Here is a 17,441-nt window from a genome sequence, read left to right on the forward strand (position 1 = left end):
CTGGCTTTACGCCCACGGCCCTATCAGAAAGTTGCTATCGGAAACAATGCATGATGTGTTTTGGAAGTAATATTGTCTGTTTACATTAGCATCGCTAACACTCAGAGCTAACCTGTACTGGAAAGGGTATGTGTATAAAAAAAAAAAAGCATGAAATAAAAAGATACTCAGCTAGAGGTACACCCACAAGAGAAAAAGTATTTGAGCTCCATACTGTTTCAGAAATAATCCTTGATGTGAACAAATTATGGCATTTAATCATGGCAGCATTTATCTGACAATCTGCCGGCAGAGAATCTTTACAGAGAGGCCTCAATAAGAGTGGTGAAGTCACGCCCATCTACTTCCGGTCCATGGGACCTTATTTCGGAAAAACTATGTATTGAAGTCAATGGAGAGAGAAAACTTATCTTTCGATCCCGTTTGAATTGTGCCATGAATTACACATATGATGTTTGTCAATCTTAAAAAATCATTTCCATGTCAAAAAAGTCAGTTTGTCGTAAAACTGTTGAAATATAAGACTATGAAAAATAGGCAACTACAAATCCCAGAGTCGCGTAAGTGATGTCACTCATAACTGATGTCACAATTGTTTTCCTCCACTAAAATAGATAGCTAAGATAATATAACTTTAACAAGATGCCTGTGTGCTTAGTACCAGGTTGTTATCATACCAGCAATGGGTCTTGCTCGTTCTTTCGCTTCCCGTCTGATGAAAGGACCAGGAGTGGCTGGCTCAAGTTAGCTACCTAGCTAGTAGCAAGCACGTTAGTTAGCATTACAGCCGGCTTAGCCTTGTCATTTGTATTAGCCTTAACATGAAGTAACATTAAGTAACCCAAAATGTTAAACAGTAAGAGTAGTCATATTTCGTGAACCCTTTGAAGACTGGTGTGATCATTCTATAATACACCATTTAAGCCCGGGGGAGAAATGCTAAAGCTAACGCTACATTAGCATAGGCGATCTTTTCTACTTCATGCTATCTTCACAAATGGTTGACATTAAACATTAAAAAGATCAGGCAGTTCAGAGAGAATCAAAGGAAGGCAGGCAGGCAGCTTTGCATGACATTCTTCTGGACGTGTTTCATTGTGGTGATAGTGAGGGTGAGTCAATCCCTTTTTTGACAAGACTGTAGTGACGGCCATCTTGGTGACGTGTGTTGTTGTGCAAGAGATGTAGTTCATTGAGTGTTTCACACAAGTGTTACTTCACAGTTTAACGACACTTTTTTTTTTTTGACTTGCAAAATTATCTTTTAAATTGACAAATATCATGTGTAATTTGTGGCACAATTCAAACGGGATCGAAAGATAATCTTTCTCTCTCCATTGACTTCAATAAATATTTTTTCCGAAATAAGGGTCCCATGGAGGTCCACCGGAAGGGGAGGGACTTCGCCACTCTATGCTTGCCTTGCCGTGCTCAAAAGGGGGCGGGGCCAGCATCAGCGGAGTTCAGTTGTAAAGCTACGGACCCTGAATCAGCGTTTCTGTAACAGGGCTGGAATAGAGGGATATGAGGGATGTCTAAAATGCATGATCTGTTTGGTATTTTGATCAAAATACATAGACATGTTTTTCAAACCCATAATATATGCCTAAAAATAGTATAATAGGAGACCTTTAAGGCAGGAAATGCAGCCATTAGAATTAACTGGACATTGGATGATATTCTGTAAATCATAAAATCGTAAAATCTGTAAATAATAGAAGTAAGTATCAGAGAAAAACAAAACATCAAATGGATGTTCTACTTGGTGTGGTTGACAGGAGAGATGATCAGAGGCAGCGTTTTTACCTCCATGATTAAGACCAGGACAAAAGTAAGGGTAGAGTTTCTCTTTGAAGCAGCAGCCAGTGAAGGAGTAGATCAGAGCTGCAGCATCAACATCATAAAAGGAGACCAGACCCTCCTCATAATCCACAAACACCCCCACCTTCTCAGGCTGAGACTTCAGAGAGAGACGGACTGAAGGACCAGCACAAGCTTTGTACTCATTCTTGTTCCTCAACCATATCACCCAACAACCATCCTGAGGAGTCAGTGCGATCTTTACCTTCCTGTTGATCGACTCTCTGACCACTCCTAAATCCCACTCAATCTTTCCTTTAACCTGAACCTCGTAATAAAATCGAACTGAAGAGAAACTCTGCTTTGCTAAAACACAAGGACACAAATCAAATCTCTCTGGATTGTCTGGGAGATTTTTCGTCACATTACCATCTTTCACTTGTTTTCCATGATAGGAAAGGAGGAGTTCAGGATGTGCTGTATCAGGATCAAGAGTCACCTCCACCTCATACTACTGGACCCTCTTCAGCTCCACCTCAAGCAGCTTCTTCATCTGTTTACTGAGCGTCTCCTCCAGCTGAGTCACAGCTCTCACCACAGTCCCCTCATATGAAGGTGGACGGACCCTGACTTCTGTCCAGTTCTTGGTGGGTGGAGCAGCGTTCAGGGACGTGAAGCTTTGGAGGAGGTGGAGCTGGTCTTCAGAGCGTGATAGCTGCTCCACCTCAGAGCTTCTCTTCTTCAGCTCAGAGATTTCCTGTTCCAGCTCTTTGATGAAGTCTTCAGCCTGTTCCTCTGTCTCTCTCTGCTTCTCTTTGATGGTGTCGATGAGCTCGGCTTGGCTTCTCTCAACAGACTCCTTCAGAGCGGTGAAGACATGAACACCATCTGCTATCTCTCTGTCTGCTCCTTCCTTACTGAGCTCCACTGAGCGATTCATCTCCTGAATCTTCAGTCGTCTCTTCTGGATCATCTGCTGAATTTCAGCCTCTGTCTTCCCCAGCTCAGCCTTCTTTCCTTCATACTCTTCTTTCAGAGCAACAACATCATGTGTCTTGTGGTCTAAAACAGTGCAGAGCATGCAGACACACACCTGGTCGGTCTTACAGAACAGCTCCAGCAGTTTATCGTGCTTCACGCACATCCTGCCTTCCAGGTTCTCCACAGGGTCGATCAGCTGATGTTTCTTCAGGCCTGGCCTTGTCAGGTGAGGCTCCAGGTGAGTCTCACAGTAGGACTCCAGACACACCAGGCAGGACTTCAGGGCCTTCAGTCTGGTTCCAGTGCAGACGTCACAGGGAACTTCTCCTGGTTTGACAACTTGTTGCTCTGAGCTGCTGCTGCTGGCTTTCTGTTGAGCTGACTGTCTGAACTGAGCAGCCATCTCAGAGATGAAAGTGTTGACCAGCAGCTCAGGCCTTGGGAAAAAGAGCTTATTACAGTTGGGACACTTTAATGGGACATTTCTATCCCAGTGTTCAGAAATGCAGGCTTTACAGAAGTTGTGTCCACATGGTATGGTGACTGGATCAGTGAACACATCCAGACAGATGGAGCACAGAAACTGATCTTCAGTTGGCAGAAAGATGACAGTAGACATATCTTCACTCTGAAATAGTGTGCAAAACAAGATTTTTATTTAGTATGTTTTGTATTATTTGTTCAAAGTTAAACAATGGGTCATTGTGGCTCCTGTAAATCCCGTCTGCACTATGTCTACAGCTGGTCTGCATACCTGCCTGGGACGCTGTCAGTGACGCAGGAAGTTTGGAAGAGATAACATCAGTATGAGTGAGTCATATTAGGCATTCATGTAATGGATGCCAAAATCCAATGTGTCAAACTGATAGTTTATTTTTTGTTATTCAAGGTATTTTTGTTGCACTGACAACATGCGGTGCATATAAACCACTGTATTGACACCACTGTTTCCAACTTCAGAACCTGAATGTACCTTTAATTTTTAACTAACTTAAATCATAATCAATTTATCATTGGTACATTTTTCATGCAACTCTTATCCTTCGTTCCGCCCAACGAGCCGCTGGTCACGATGGTAACGAGCATTTAAATGTATCGCCCAATACAAACATGTTGGGGAACAAGTCCGACTGGTCTGCAGTGTGGCGTGTGAGCTTGTTGATTCACAGATAAAAACAGCGTTCACTGTTAAAGGAATTCTAAAAGGTTTCATTTAGTTCAAATGGATAATGGGGCAGATATGAAGAGTCATCTAGCTCAAGCCCCCCTCAGCCTTCTGTGGTTTGAACAATTTTCCAGATATTAGGCTAAGTTTTTAGTATTGTAGATGTTTTTACACTTAAACATAATATACCACTGTTAACTTGTTCCTTGTTGTTTTAGAGTGAAACTACTTTAATGTAAGCTACATATGTATTAAATTCCACTTTAATATTGAACTTAACTCATTTATTAATATTGACTGTTTTTATTTTAAGTTTATTTAAAGTGGAAAAACACCTTCTTTGTTTGAAGGCTTTCAATGGGTGAGAGTCAGCTTGGACGATGAGGAGGAAGAGGAGTTTCAGAGAGAGGATGATGATACAGAGAGCACAGAATCAGACTCAATAAACGTGCAGAAGAAAAGACAGAAGCTGCTGCTCTGGATTCAGTATATTAGATTTAATATAGTTTTGCTTTTCAGATTCCTGAGTTACTACAGGAAACAGGTCTGTAAATCAGCTTAAACTAATGCTAGCTGTGAATGTATTCTGTACAATCTGCACGAGCCAGAGTTCAGTCACTGGGTTTTGTTTCAGCAGTTTAATACTTGTTGTTAATCTTTCAATGACAACATCTTTGGTTTACAATTCTTTATGAAGTATGTAAAACATTCAGATTAAAAAATTTGACCAAATATTGAATAGTAATTTTGTCTTTGTGTACTCACCAGTGTTTGGCAGAGATTAAGCTGTGTTGTTGAGAAAAGCTGCTGGATTCAGTCGAGTGTTTCTTTGGAGAGAAACAAACAGAGTGTCTCGACTGAAGCTCTGCTGTCACCGAGAGTAGAAGTAGGGTTGCATAAAATACTAAAATCTAAAGCACAAATACTGTACTTGAGAAACAGGACTTAGCTTTATTTACTCCACCACTGAAAATACTCAATTACAAGTTCTGCATTTAAAATGTCAATTAAATGAATCTATTTAAACTAGTCTACACCTTCGTTCTATTGGATACATATAACTGATGTATTAACATCTAAGAGGTACTTTAGTGTTGTTTTGGTCACAGAAGAGATCATCTTAACTAATTTATTTTGTGCACTTCATGTTTGGTTGTAAGATCTTTTTTTTTTAAAGTAACTAAAGCACATAAATAGCCCTGATGTGAAGTGAAAATAAATGTCTTTCTAAAATGAAGAAGGTATAAATAGACCTTAAAGTTACTATGTCAATCACTTGCCTCCAAAATAGTTTAACCGAAGTAGGCTTAAAAAACATGTTTAAATACATACCAATAGTGTTATAGTTACACAGAAGACAACATTTCCTTGTTGACTGTAGATAATATATTTGTAGGGTAAAGTGCAGTGTGGGGAACATCAAGCTGTAACACTGACAGGTGATGGATACAAATCTCCTCATGTTAATATACTTTTATTTTGTGTTATTGATTGTAAGAGGCAGAGTTTTTGATTGACAGTTGGAGCCATCAAGTGTGTACCTGCTGCGATATGAATGTGGGAGAGGTCACATGACTGGATCAGGTGAGTGTGTGGACGCCAAACCAGGTAAACAAGTTTTTTCACTGCACCTGTATTCAGCACAGAGACATCGACCTTAATATACTATTGTTAAAAAAATTACGTTTAAACGGCATTATCAAGAATGAACTTTGATGCAAATAAGGTCGAAAGAAATTAAAGTGTTATTTAATTACATGTTTGTATTCCTTGCATATATTAAAGTGTGACTAATCTCCTTTTTAATTTTCGGTTAATTAATCTTTTTTTTCCTCCCAAAAATATTAAGGTCCTTTGAAACTTTTTGTGGCAATTAAACTTCCAATAAATGAAGTCGCTATTGGCTCAGTTTGGCTCATTGCTGTGACACATTCAAAAGAAAGAGTCAGTGGTGAAGTTTAATAATGTTTAATAAAGAAATAAAACCAACTACAGTATAACTGAAGATGGAACATACAGTCAACAGAAAATATTACAGCCAAATTACCCCTACGTCTTTTCACCAACCCTGACATACAAGTGACCTAAATACCATGAACCACACCCATGTAACTATAACAGGAAGTAGTCAAAAACAAATGTGTGTTGGGTAAACAATAACGATCAATAAAAGTAAGCATTCTTTTTAAAACACCTTTTTTTTTTAAACACCATTTTTTTGTAATTAATCTAATTAAAATCAAGGAATTGCTTTGTTGTACATTTTAAGCCAGTTTTGCTCCTCAAGAAAACCCTTAAACTGTGAGTTCTAAGAAAAAAACATTAACACAATATATTCCATTTTATATATATATATTTTGGTGAATGAGATTGGTGTTTAAAATATGTTAATTTAGATAATTAATTAGATATTTTAAGTCTCTCTTTTGTGTTGATAAATATGAGCCAGTGAGGCAGGATATGAAATGCCGATCTTTCTACTTTTTGGTGTTTTAACAAACAGATGATTCAGTCGGTCCGATTCATAGTTTTGACTTAAATAATACAGAAATCCATGAAACCCAACATTGACAATTGCATGCTGAATTAACACAATTTCTATAAGTTTACATCACATTTAGTCAGCAACTTTTTGTTTTGTTTGTTAAGAAACCAAGAGGAATCAGCAGTGATTTAACAAATGGTTATTAATCATGTTCAAATAAATTGGATCGATGATCTAAAAAATGGCAAACTAAGACCAAAATAATTTCTTAAATGCATATATGTAAATTGTAGATCTATTTAATGATAGTCCTACATAAACATTAAACCTATGATCCCAGAATCTAGCAAATATCATCCATTAAACACCCTAATAATGTTAAGGAAACTGGTATGAAGCACCCTAATGATACTCTTCATAGGCAAATAAACACCACATTGATGCATCAAATGCTGTATGAACAAACATACAACATACAATGAATCGGTAAACTACACTGTTCCTTTCAATTATAATGATTGACATCTCTGTTGCAAGTATTGTACAAATTAATACATTAAAACATCTCAAACAAAAGCAGATTGTTAAACATTATTTAACATTAACATTGTTTAAGGCAGGTAATGCAGCCATTAGAATTAACTGGACAGTGGATGATATTCTGTAAATCGTAAAATCTGCAAATTATAGAAGTAAGTAGCGAATCAGAGAAAAACAAAACATCAAATGGATATTCTACCCGGTGTGGTTGACAAGAGAGATGATCAGAGGGGCAGAGTTTTTAAGACCGGGACAAAAGGATGGGTAGAGTTTCTCAGTGAAGCAGCAGCCAGTGAAGGAGTAGATCAGAGCTGCAGCATCAACATCATAAAAGGAGACCAGACACTCCTCATAATAAAACATAAACTAAGAGGGACTGGAGGAAGTATTCCCATAATTTACTAAAAGTCCAAGTTTTCTCATCAAAATGCACTTTATCATAACTGAAGTGCTCGTTGTGCAATAAAAGTGTGTATCAGTGCGCTACTGATGTAATCTGGAAAGTTTCCAAAGCTGTTGTTCGAGTAGAAGTATAAGGTTGCAATAAAAAAAAAATACTCAATTACAATTAAAGTTCTGCATTTAAAATGTTTAGTTAAATGTCCTTTTTGCAGCAATTAAACTCCTAATAATTGAAGTCGCAGTTCAGCTCATTGCTCTGTTTAATAATGAAATAAAACAAACCATAACTAAAGATGGACTATACGGACATAACAGAAAATGTTGTAGGAAAAACTACCCCATTGTCTTTCCACCAACCCCGACATACAAGAGGTGACCTGAATACCATAAACCACACCCTGGAGAACTACTGGAAGTGGTCAAAAACAAATGCGTTCTGTGTAAACAATAATGATAATGATAATAATAAAAACAATAAACACAGGCTAACTAAGCATTTTAGCTCCTACACCGTCTCTTTTCTAAAGCCTTTAGTTGTAAAAAAATAAAAGTAAAAATATCTAGAACCGCATTTTGTGGATGCAACTTTTGCACTACATGTACCAGTGGCATTGAGAATAAGATTGATTTTGAATAATACAGTGTGGTAGTGTCTAACACGACATGTTGGCTATCTAGTTAGCTATCACCAAATGAGTGGCAATTGAAATTTGAATTGGAGTTATTATTTAACACCCTACAGTATAGTTAGACTTGCAGCGTTGGTCTGTGTCTATTCTTCAGGCAGTGAGAGGTATTATACGAAAACTGTTTTTTTAAGCAGATCGGGCTCTCTCATAGAGCCAGCAGCTCCTCGCAGGTTCAAAAATGTATTATGTATACAATGATTGGACAATTAAAACTAATTTCCTTGGCTCAAGACATTAATGGACATGCAATTGTTTCGTGTTCATTCATTGGTGCATTGTGTTTGTTAAATCAACATTCTTGAAGGCAGGTTATGCAGTCATTAGAATAAATGAGACATTACATGATATACATTTTGTTTTGAAAAATCTGCCTGTAATTTTAGTAAATGGCATCAAAGAAAGAAAAAAAAAGATCAAATGTTTGTTCTACTCAGTGTGATTGACAGGAGAGATGATCAGCGGAGAAGAGTTTTTACCATCATAATTAAGACTCGGACCGAAATGAGGGTAGAGTTTCTCAGTGAAGCAGCAGCCATTGAAGGAGTAGATCAGAGCTGCAGCATCAACATCATAAAAGGAGACCAGACCCTCCTCATAATCCACAAACACCCCCACCTTCTCAGGCTGAGAATTCAGAGAGAGACGGACTGCAGGACCAGCAAGAGCTGTGTACTCATTTTCCCTCAGCCATATTATCCAGCAACCATCCTGAGGAGTCGCTGTGATCTTTCCCTTCCTGTTGATCGACTCTCTGGCCACTCCTAGAATCCACCCTGTCTTCCCTTTAACCTGAACCTCGTAATAATATCTACCTGAAGAGAAACTCTTCTTTCCTGAAACACGAGAACAATGATCAAATCTCTCTGGATTGTCTGGGAGATTCTTCTTCACATCACCATGTTTAACTTGTTTTCCATCATCAGACAGGATGAGGTTGGGATGTGCTGTATGAGGATCAAGAGTCACCTCCACCTCATACTGCTGGACCCTCTTCAGCTCCACCTCAAGCAGCTTCTTCATCTGTTTACTGAGCGTCTCTTCCAGCTGAGTCACACCTCTCCTCACAGTCCCCTCATATGAAGGTGGACGGACCCTGACTTCTGTCCAGTTCTTGGTGGGTGGAGCAGCGTTCAGGGACGTGAAGCTTTGGAGGAGGTGGAGCTGATCTTCAGAGCGTGACAGCTGCTCCACCTCAGAGCTTCTCTTCTTCAGCTCAGAGATTTCCTGTTCCAGCTCTTTGATGAAGCCTTCAGCCTGTTCCTCTGTCTCTCTCTGCTTCTCTTTGAACGTGTCGATGAGCTCGGCCTGGCTTCTCTCAACAGACTCCTTCAGAGCGGTGAAGAACTGAACACCATCTGCTATCTCTCTGTCTGCTCCTTCCTTACTGAGCTCCACTGAGCGATTCATCTCCTGAATCTTCAGTCGTCTCTTCTGGATCATCTGCTGAATTTCAGCCTCTGTCTTCCCCAGCGCAGCCTTCTTTCCTTCATATCCTTCTTTCAGAGGAACAACATCATGTGTCTTGTGCTCTAAAACAGTGCAGAGCATGCAGACACACACCTGGTCGGTCTTACAGAACAGCTCCAGCAGTTTATCATGCTTCAAACACATCCTGCTTTCCAGGTTCTCCACAGGGTCGATCAGCTGATGTTTTTTGAAGCCTGCATTTTTCAGATGAGGCTCCAGGTGAGTCTCACAGTAGGAGGCCAGACACACCAGGCAGGACTTCAGGGCCTTCAGTCTGGTTCCAGTGCAGACGTCACAGGGAACTTCTCCTGGTTTAAAAACGTGTTGCTCTGAGCTGCTGCTGCTGGCTTTCTGTTGAGCTGACTGTCTGAACTGAGCAGCCATCTCAGAGATGAAAGTGTTGACGTGCAGCTCAGGCTTTAGGTTGAAAACGTCTTTGCAGTTGGGGCACTGACTCTGGACATTTCTGTCCCAGTGTTCAGAGATGCAGGCTTTACAGAAGTTGTGTCCACATGGTATGGTGACTGGATCAGTGAACACATCCAGACAGATGGAGCACAGAAACGTATCTTTAGCCAGTAGACAGCTGGCAGCAGACATATCTACATAAAAATGTTGGAAAAAACATGAAATACAGCTTTAATTATATGTTTAAAAATAATCAAACTATGAATCGTCCTGAAACTTACACACATTAATTCAACATATGTATTGAAAGAAAACACACAAAACAGGACCATGACAGAGGGAGAGGAAAAAGGTGCATGTATTCAGGTACTGTACTTGAGTTTTCTTTTATATTTTGTATTTATACCTCTCCACCAAAAATATCAACTAAATTATGATTTAATAAACCTCAGGGTAATTTAACAAGCAGTACAATAAAATGTTCTACACATTTATCCATCAATAATTATAATCCAATTGTATAATACATTTTACTTTTTAAAAAGGATATTCTATACATTTTTTTTAATAAATGATCAGATTACTTCTTACCCTGCTAGTAAATACTGAAGTCTGAGGTATTGATGTAAATGTATCCTCATAATTATCACTAATTCCATCCTCCATACATCATTGTACTTTTAATTTGTAACTAACTTTAATCAAATTCAGTTTATCATTGCTCAGTTTGGTGTGCGTCTCTTTTGTTGGAGCCAACGAGCCGTTTGTCACGATGGTAACCAGCATTTAACTGCATCGCCCTATAAAAACATGTTGGGGAACAAGTCCGACTGGTCTGCAGTGTAGTGTGTTAAAGCTCCCATGTCATGCTTTTCCGGTTATTACCCGTCCCCTTGTGTGTTATGAAGGTTTTTATGCATGTAAACGGTGTGCAGAGTCAAAACCCTCAAAGTACACCCTGTAGCGAGTAAAACTCTAACACAGAAAATACCTCCCCAAAACGCCTCGTTGGAGATACGTCACTGCCCATTTGAGTCTTCCATTTAGTTCCGGGTACCGCCTGATGTCATGCGGTACCCGGAACGAAATGGACCAATCCCGAAGAGCTATGGCCACACCAGCAGCGGCGTGTTCCTCCTCCAGAGGTTCGAAGAACCGGCATTTCACAGACGAAAGCTTCCAAAACATTGCCCAGTTTGAGGCCGGATATGCACAGCTTGTTTGGACCGTTTGGAGCAGGGGAAGATCTGGGTATACAACCTGTAAGTTTGCATTGTTATTTGTGCATTTATCAAACAAGACTGTTTAAATGTGTAAACTGTGTTGGACTGCTAAGCCATTTACACAGTGCTAACTGTGCTAACTAAGTTGCTAGAGTTTCCATATATCAACTCTAATATCAGCAGATGGCCTTGCATACATGTATCTCATAGCAGGAGAATGTCTGCATTCACACACACGGAATACTCATACAGTATACTGTACTGTGATTTACCGTACATTGTGACCGTACATATACTGCATGTAGCTAACGAGGCTAGCTGTATGCTAGCGCAAAACAATGTATTCATGCAAGTTACATTGTATGGTAGCAGAATACCCGTATACGATTGCAATTATAAACACGTTATTGCTAGCCTAATATGAACCACTAGCTTTTGTTCATAGTAGTTTTATTACACTGCATTATAGTTGCCTTTCCTCCAAGCTAACGTTCATATCGTGTTAGCTACCAAGGTAAACAAAGCTAGGTTAGCATATTAGCAGGCAAGCTGTTCATTACACAACTACTACTAACGAATCTAAAACAACTAAGTTTCTCTAATATTTTGTGATTTGCATTTGATTTCGTCCAGCCAGATCCTGGCGGACAATCCATGATGTGCTAAAAGGCACTTCTACTACTACTGAGGCGTCGTGCTAAAAGGCACCGCACCGACTGTGCGCAGGCAAGATGCAAGGAGGAGGAATGGATGATATACCGTGTATATATGTATATTTATGTTCATTTTGTACATTTCTAAAAATAAAGTTTAATGGAAATACTTAGTAGGCCTATCCTTTCTTCCCTGAATTCATATATAGCAAACCATGATTTGATTTCTCATCAAACAGTAGTAGTTTATAACGGGTAAAAATAACTTACTCTTTGTTATGAGCGGCTCGTAGGCCACAAAGACAAGGAGACATACACGAGTTTACAAAACCACGGCACATTTATTGTGGTAAATGCAGAGATAGGTGGTTGAGAGGATCGCAGAGTTAGTCTTCCTGCAGCCGCTTTGGAGAGAGACTGGGGCCGTAGTGTCCGGAAGTGTCCGTGATCGTGCTGATTAGCCTCTTCAGCTCCACCCCATCGTAAGACAAAGGCCCTGGGGCCGTCACACTCTTCTATAACAACAGTTAAAAATATATATGTATATAAAATATACGGCTGTGCCGACGCCATGATAAGACTGATGTTACGCTGAGAGCAGCCGGGAAAAGCACTGACATGGGCGCAGCCTCTCTGGTGGTTGACTAATCAGAACGAGTGGCCGAGCTGACCAATCGGAGCACACTAGGCTCACAGGGAGGGGGGGGCAAGAGCTCCAACGAGTCGTTTAGTGGAGAAAGTGAATACTGCTGAATACACATGCTTGACAGAGATGCTGTATGCGAAACCAATGTGAGTTTGGAAAATTGCACAGTATAAATCTATTTTAGTATACCTCAACAATGTAATTATGATCAGTGGAAATGGCCATGACATGGGCCCTTTAAAGTCTGAAAACGTTTCATTTAGCTTAGCTGGAGACTGGGGCGGTTACGGAGAATCAAGGATTTCACAAACTACTTTAGATTATTTTTGCAAAGGGTTTTATCGTATTTACATCATTTCTTGAGGCGGCCTCTCACTGCATGCTGCCAGTCACTTTTATAGCTGTAGCATTTAGCTGCTTGTTAGTTATTGGAATAAAAGTAAAAACATTTCCTAATAATACATGAAAACAATAATAAACTAATATTTTATATTGTTGCAGTCATTAACCTGTTACGCACGGCCCCCCCGGTACCGGGCGGATAAACGCGTCATTTGCAGGAAACAACGTCTAAGGAATCTTAATATTTTATAAACTATGAATGTTTTATATCCATGTAACGGGAAGAAACTCAGCTAACTGATCTTTTTAATTTTTTTTTCCAAAAAAATCCCACAATGCTAACACTCAGCCTCTGAATTAGCCACGAGCGAAAAAATGTAACCTATCTCTGCACCTAAACTCACTCTAACTCCCTTATTACTTATCCTAGATGCACAGCCAAACCCTCGTTTTGGGTCTCCTGGAGACACAGAATCTGGGGGTGCCCACCTCAACACTCAGTGATAAACATTTGCGACGCTATAAACGAAAGCGTACATCATAACATGTGGAGCTAGGTAGCTAGAAACGCTAACATGGCTTACCTTGGTCAAAACTGGTCTTCAATGGCATTAGAACGATAAAAAAACGATGCTGCAGTTAATCCATAGGTTAATCCAATATGTCTGTGTCGTCCAGGGCTCTCGGCTAACTTTTTTCACCATCCTCCCGGAACCGTCCCGAAATACAATCTAAGCCGTCCCGAAATTAATGTGGACCGTCCCGAATTTAAAATATTAGTTTTTCTACATTATCATTAGTTAAAATCATTCAAAGTGACCTTTAACATAAATAAAACATCATACAAATCATTAGATGATAATTCATCAACCTTTTTAATTGAGTAAATCAGTCAAACACATAAACAAAGGCCAAATATATTTAAAAAAAACACACAAGCGAGAAAGTTACTCTAATATTGAATCCAATCAAGTTCTATCCAATTATCAAAAACATCCAACACTCTGTCCTGAAGACAGAAGACAGAACCCAGAGTAACCACTAACCAGGATGACAGTCTGTAACACAGTCAGGAGACCTTTACAAACTGCCCCGCCCCCTCGCACACAGAGGGGGAGAGAGCTCTCTCGTCTGGATTGGAAAGATCGAAAATAAGATCGAAAATACATCATAGACGCATTTTGTAGACTTATTGCATATTAGAAACGGAGTTGGCGAAACTAAAACTGCGATATAATGTTCATGTAGCAATAATACATGACATATATGTTTTAAATGTCTCCACTACCGATAAAAAGTCAGATAACGTCGGAGCTTAACGCTACCACTGTCTTTAATAATTCCGGCCCGGGGCCCGTTTAATACCGGGGCTCGGTACCCATCCCTACATGGGGAGAGACGCAGCATATTGCTAAGGACTAAATACGATGGAGAGTTCTCATCTCAGCCTTATTACCCATAGGGGATGAAGAGGAGTTAGTAAATAAAGAGGCCGGCGCTCCAGGGTTAGGTTCTGCTGTGCGTTTTCGTGATGTAACGTAAACAATTGCAGAATTCCTCCACGGGATGCCATTGTCATTGTACATCACTCAACGCGAAATACACACACTCAGTACATAGCTAGACCCAATAATTTGCGGGCCAGGAGTTTGCGGGCACAGCTGTGTGTGTGTGTGTGTGTGTGTGTGTGTGTGTGTGTGTGTGTGTGTGGTGTGTGTGTGTGTGTGTGTGTGTGTGTGTGTGTGTGTGTGTGTGTGTGTGTGTGTGTGTGTGTGTGTGTGTGTGTGTGTGTGTGTATTTCGCGGTTTGCTAAATGTTTTGTGCGTGTGTGTTTATGTTGACAAGGAGGTTTAATAACTGTGTGCTACACAAAACGTGCAGTCAGTTTCATTTTCATCGCCGTTCGTACTGTAGTAGAGTTATCAGGGTATTTTTATTTTAACTCTCGTCCCAAATTCGTCCCAAGATTATTTTTTATCCTCCCCGACCCTATTTTTTTCGGCCCCGGGACGACGGGACGTCCTTAAGCTCGAGCCCTGGTGTCGTCTTTGAAATGATTTCTGATAATCCATAAGCAATAAAACTGCTTTTTCGTTTCCAAATGCCCTTCCCCTCCCCCCTTCGATTCTATTGGCTCTAACGGTCAGAAAGAGGTGTCAACCATCCAAATCGACCAAGGGGGGACAGAGATATGGAAAAAAAAAAAATTTCACCCAAATCACCTCAGAGGTGGGGTGGTTTTGGCTAAACCTCTCTAAAAAGGTCAAATGTCACTTGTTTTGCATCAATCTTGATACAGGGTACTTATTATATGTTGTACTTTGGATTCCTAAAGCTTTTAGTCTACTAACCCATCATCCAAGGGTAGTTTTCACTATCTGTAAAAAATAATTTTTGGACGGACACTATAATTTACAGTTTTTTACTATGTAAAATCTGAATTTTCTTTAAAATAAAAAACATCTATATTGATTCTGACTTTTCTACATCCAACTCACAGATGTAACCTTGCTTTGATAAAATAACTTATTCATATAACCCTTTTATAAGTTAAGTTGTAGTCATTTGTTTTGGGCATGTCATTTTCGAGCCTGAAACATGAAAAACAGGCTTGGTGCTTAACAGGTTAAATCTAAAGCCTTGTTCCTTGTTTATATCAGCACTTTGATATGTAAAATCATAATAAAGTAAAATGGAAAACCATTAAAAACACAATGATCCCTCCATGACTGTCACATTACACATCAATCAATATCATAATACTGCTACCCTGCTCATATGACATAGCTGCTTATATTGTTATTAGAGGGAAAACGGTATTTAAAGCAGCTTGAGTACTTTTAATATTGACCCTAAGACATGTATTATTATATGATGTAATGTATTTTGGTATGATTTATATGTATTACTTGTTGTATTAAAGCGTCTGAGGGAGAGTAAGTGTCAGTGAGTCAGCTTGGACAAAGAGGAAAAAGAGGAGAATCAGAAATGCAGAAAAAATATATGTAATATTTAAGTTAAACATTTTCCCTGGCTGTGGCGCTGAGTGGCACTTCCTGTCTGAGCAGAGCTGAGGCTTTGAGTTCATACAGGAAACAGGTCTGGAAATTAGCCTAAGCTAATGCTAGCTGTGACGTTACCCTGTCTAAACTTCACTAGCCAGAGTTGAGTCACTGGGTTTGGTTTTAAATCTGCTTTGTACTCAAGTCTAAATGTAAACGTTTTGATCTTAAAAGACACATTTATACGGCCTAATATTTAGTATATGTCTGAACAGACGTACCAGCCTCAGATTCTGATTAAACTAAACCTTGTTCAAATATTTAGTTAGTGATTGTGTCTGTAGTGCACTCACCAGTATTTGGAATAAGTTCTGCTGTGTTGTTGAGAAAAGCTGCTGGATTCAGTCGAGTGTTTCTTTAGAGAGAAGCAGAGAGACGTGCCGCTGTTCTGTCGCTCAGACAAACTTTCACTTTCATTTCTGGGAAGTTGAAGCTCTCCTATTTCAGTGTAGCTCCACCTCTCAGTGGCCCGTCACCAAGAGGGAGTGGAGGAGGAACTACAAGAGCAACAAGGCCTTTCTTTCTCCAACGGTTGAGACACCACCAACACTTTAACCCCCATAATCCTTTCTGCTGCAAAGACTACAAATACCATAAATCTCAGAGAGTTTAAATGACTAAGTTGTTCTGTGTTTTGGAGCTGAAATTCTACAGTTGACTGAAAGAGAGAAAAGAAAACATTATTAACTTGATTTAGATTTGTATTTAAGATATTTTAGGGGCAACAATTTAATATTCTACTTCCTTCACTTTAGCTTCCTTTCTCTTCCATACAATTATCTTTCCTATTAAACTAAACTGCAATTCCTTTTCAAGGTAAACTATGTTCTCCTGTATTACACTTCCAGTTTTAAACACAAGGTAACTGTTGAAAACACTGAAACACTACTTGTTAATGTTTAGAAAAATCAGGTTTGGATTTTAATAAACATTATATAATAAATTATGGCTGTATGGAAAAGACATTACAGCTTTTGGTTTCCACGGACTGACCAGAAATATATTTCTGATACATCAAAAACAAATAAAATCTTTTACCTCAAATCGTAATTGACAATGCCGTTTAGTTCATACAATTAAGGAGAACCAGATCAAAAAATCGGTGACATACATAAAACAGCAACATGCTTTTTTATCCCAGAAAAGTAGTAACAATAATATTGTTTTTTTTTATGTGACAATTTTTTTAATAATTGTCCACATTTGATCATTTTGCAATGAATCCCTCCTACTCATCCTTCCACATATCAAGGTTTTTATATATCGACAATCATATTTTACATAAAGGGTATCACCAGGTCACCAGCTCTTGTGACATCCTTTTATGTTTCTACATCAGCGTTATTTACAGATGCACTTAACAGTTGATTAATACTTTATAAAGGGAAGATATCCTTTTCTTTCTCGTAAATTATGTATACATACTAAACTATTGTTTTTCAGTTAAACAGAAGGCATGTTGGACTTGGGTTTATTCTCATCTGTGTTCTCAGTGTGTGCTCGGGCTAAAGACACCTTATCCATTTTTAAGATTAGGATTAAGACTTTGCTTTTTGATAAAGCTCAAAGTTAGGGCTG

The 17,441-nt window shown here is 39.2% G+C and overlaps 3 protein-coding genes across 4 annotated transcripts in view; all 3 read right to left on the reverse strand.

Annotated features, from left to right (window-relative positions):
* Nucleotides 1-1,612: 1,612 nt before the first annotated feature.
* Nucleotides 1,613-16,734, reverse strand: LOC117479716 (tripartite motif-containing protein 29-like). Of its 2 annotated transcripts, XM_034126806.1 has the most exons (3): nucleotides 16,730-16,734; nucleotides 11,293-11,296; nucleotides 1,616-3,218 (listed from the first exon to the last, which is right to left on the reverse strand). In XM_034126806.1, exon 3 carries the CDS (start codon nucleotides 3,182-3,184, stop codon nucleotides 2,312-2,314), a length of 873 nt encoding a protein of 290 aa, XP_033982697.1. In that variant the 5' UTR covers nucleotides 3,185-3,218; nucleotides 11,293-11,296; nucleotides 16,730-16,734; the 3' UTR covers nucleotides 1,616-2,311. The 2 variants fall into 2 exon arrangements, with proteins under 2 accessions (XP_033982696.1, XP_033982697.1); XM_034126805.1 differs by lacking the exons at nucleotides 11,293-11,296; nucleotides 16,730-16,734 and adding an exon at nucleotides 4,712-4,801 and having other exon boundaries at nucleotides 1,613-3,409.
* Nucleotides 5,899-17,441, reverse strand: part of LOC117479712 (E3 ubiquitin-protein ligase TRIM21-like) — a 31,284-nt gene continuing 19,741 nt past the window's right edge. The window contains exon 3 of the mRNA XM_034126801.1: nucleotides 5,899-7,310. Coding sequence (XP_033982692.1) covers nucleotides 7,167-7,310 — 144 coding nt within the window. The 3' untranslated portion in view covers nucleotides 5,899-7,166. The remainder of the gene's footprint in view (nucleotides 7,311-17,441) is intronic.
* LOC117479714 (zinc finger protein RFP-like) lies at nucleotides 7,616-16,362 on the reverse strand. Its single transcript, XM_034126802.1, has 2 exons — nucleotides 16,157-16,362; nucleotides 7,616-10,131 (listed from the first exon to the last, which is right to left on the reverse strand). The coding sequence occupies exon 2, from the start codon at nucleotides 10,127-10,129 to the stop codon at nucleotides 8,489-8,491; it is 1,641 nt and encodes a 546-aa protein (XP_033982693.1). The 5' UTR covers nucleotides 10,130-10,131; nucleotides 16,157-16,362; the 3' UTR covers nucleotides 7,616-8,488.

Source organism: Trematomus bernacchii, unplaced genomic scaffold (genome assembly GCF_902827165.1).
Source record: "Trematomus bernacchii unplaced genomic scaffold, fTreBer1.1, whole genome shotgun sequence".
NCBI lineage: Eukaryota > Metazoa > Chordata > Actinopteri > Perciformes > Nototheniidae > Trematomus > Trematomus bernacchii.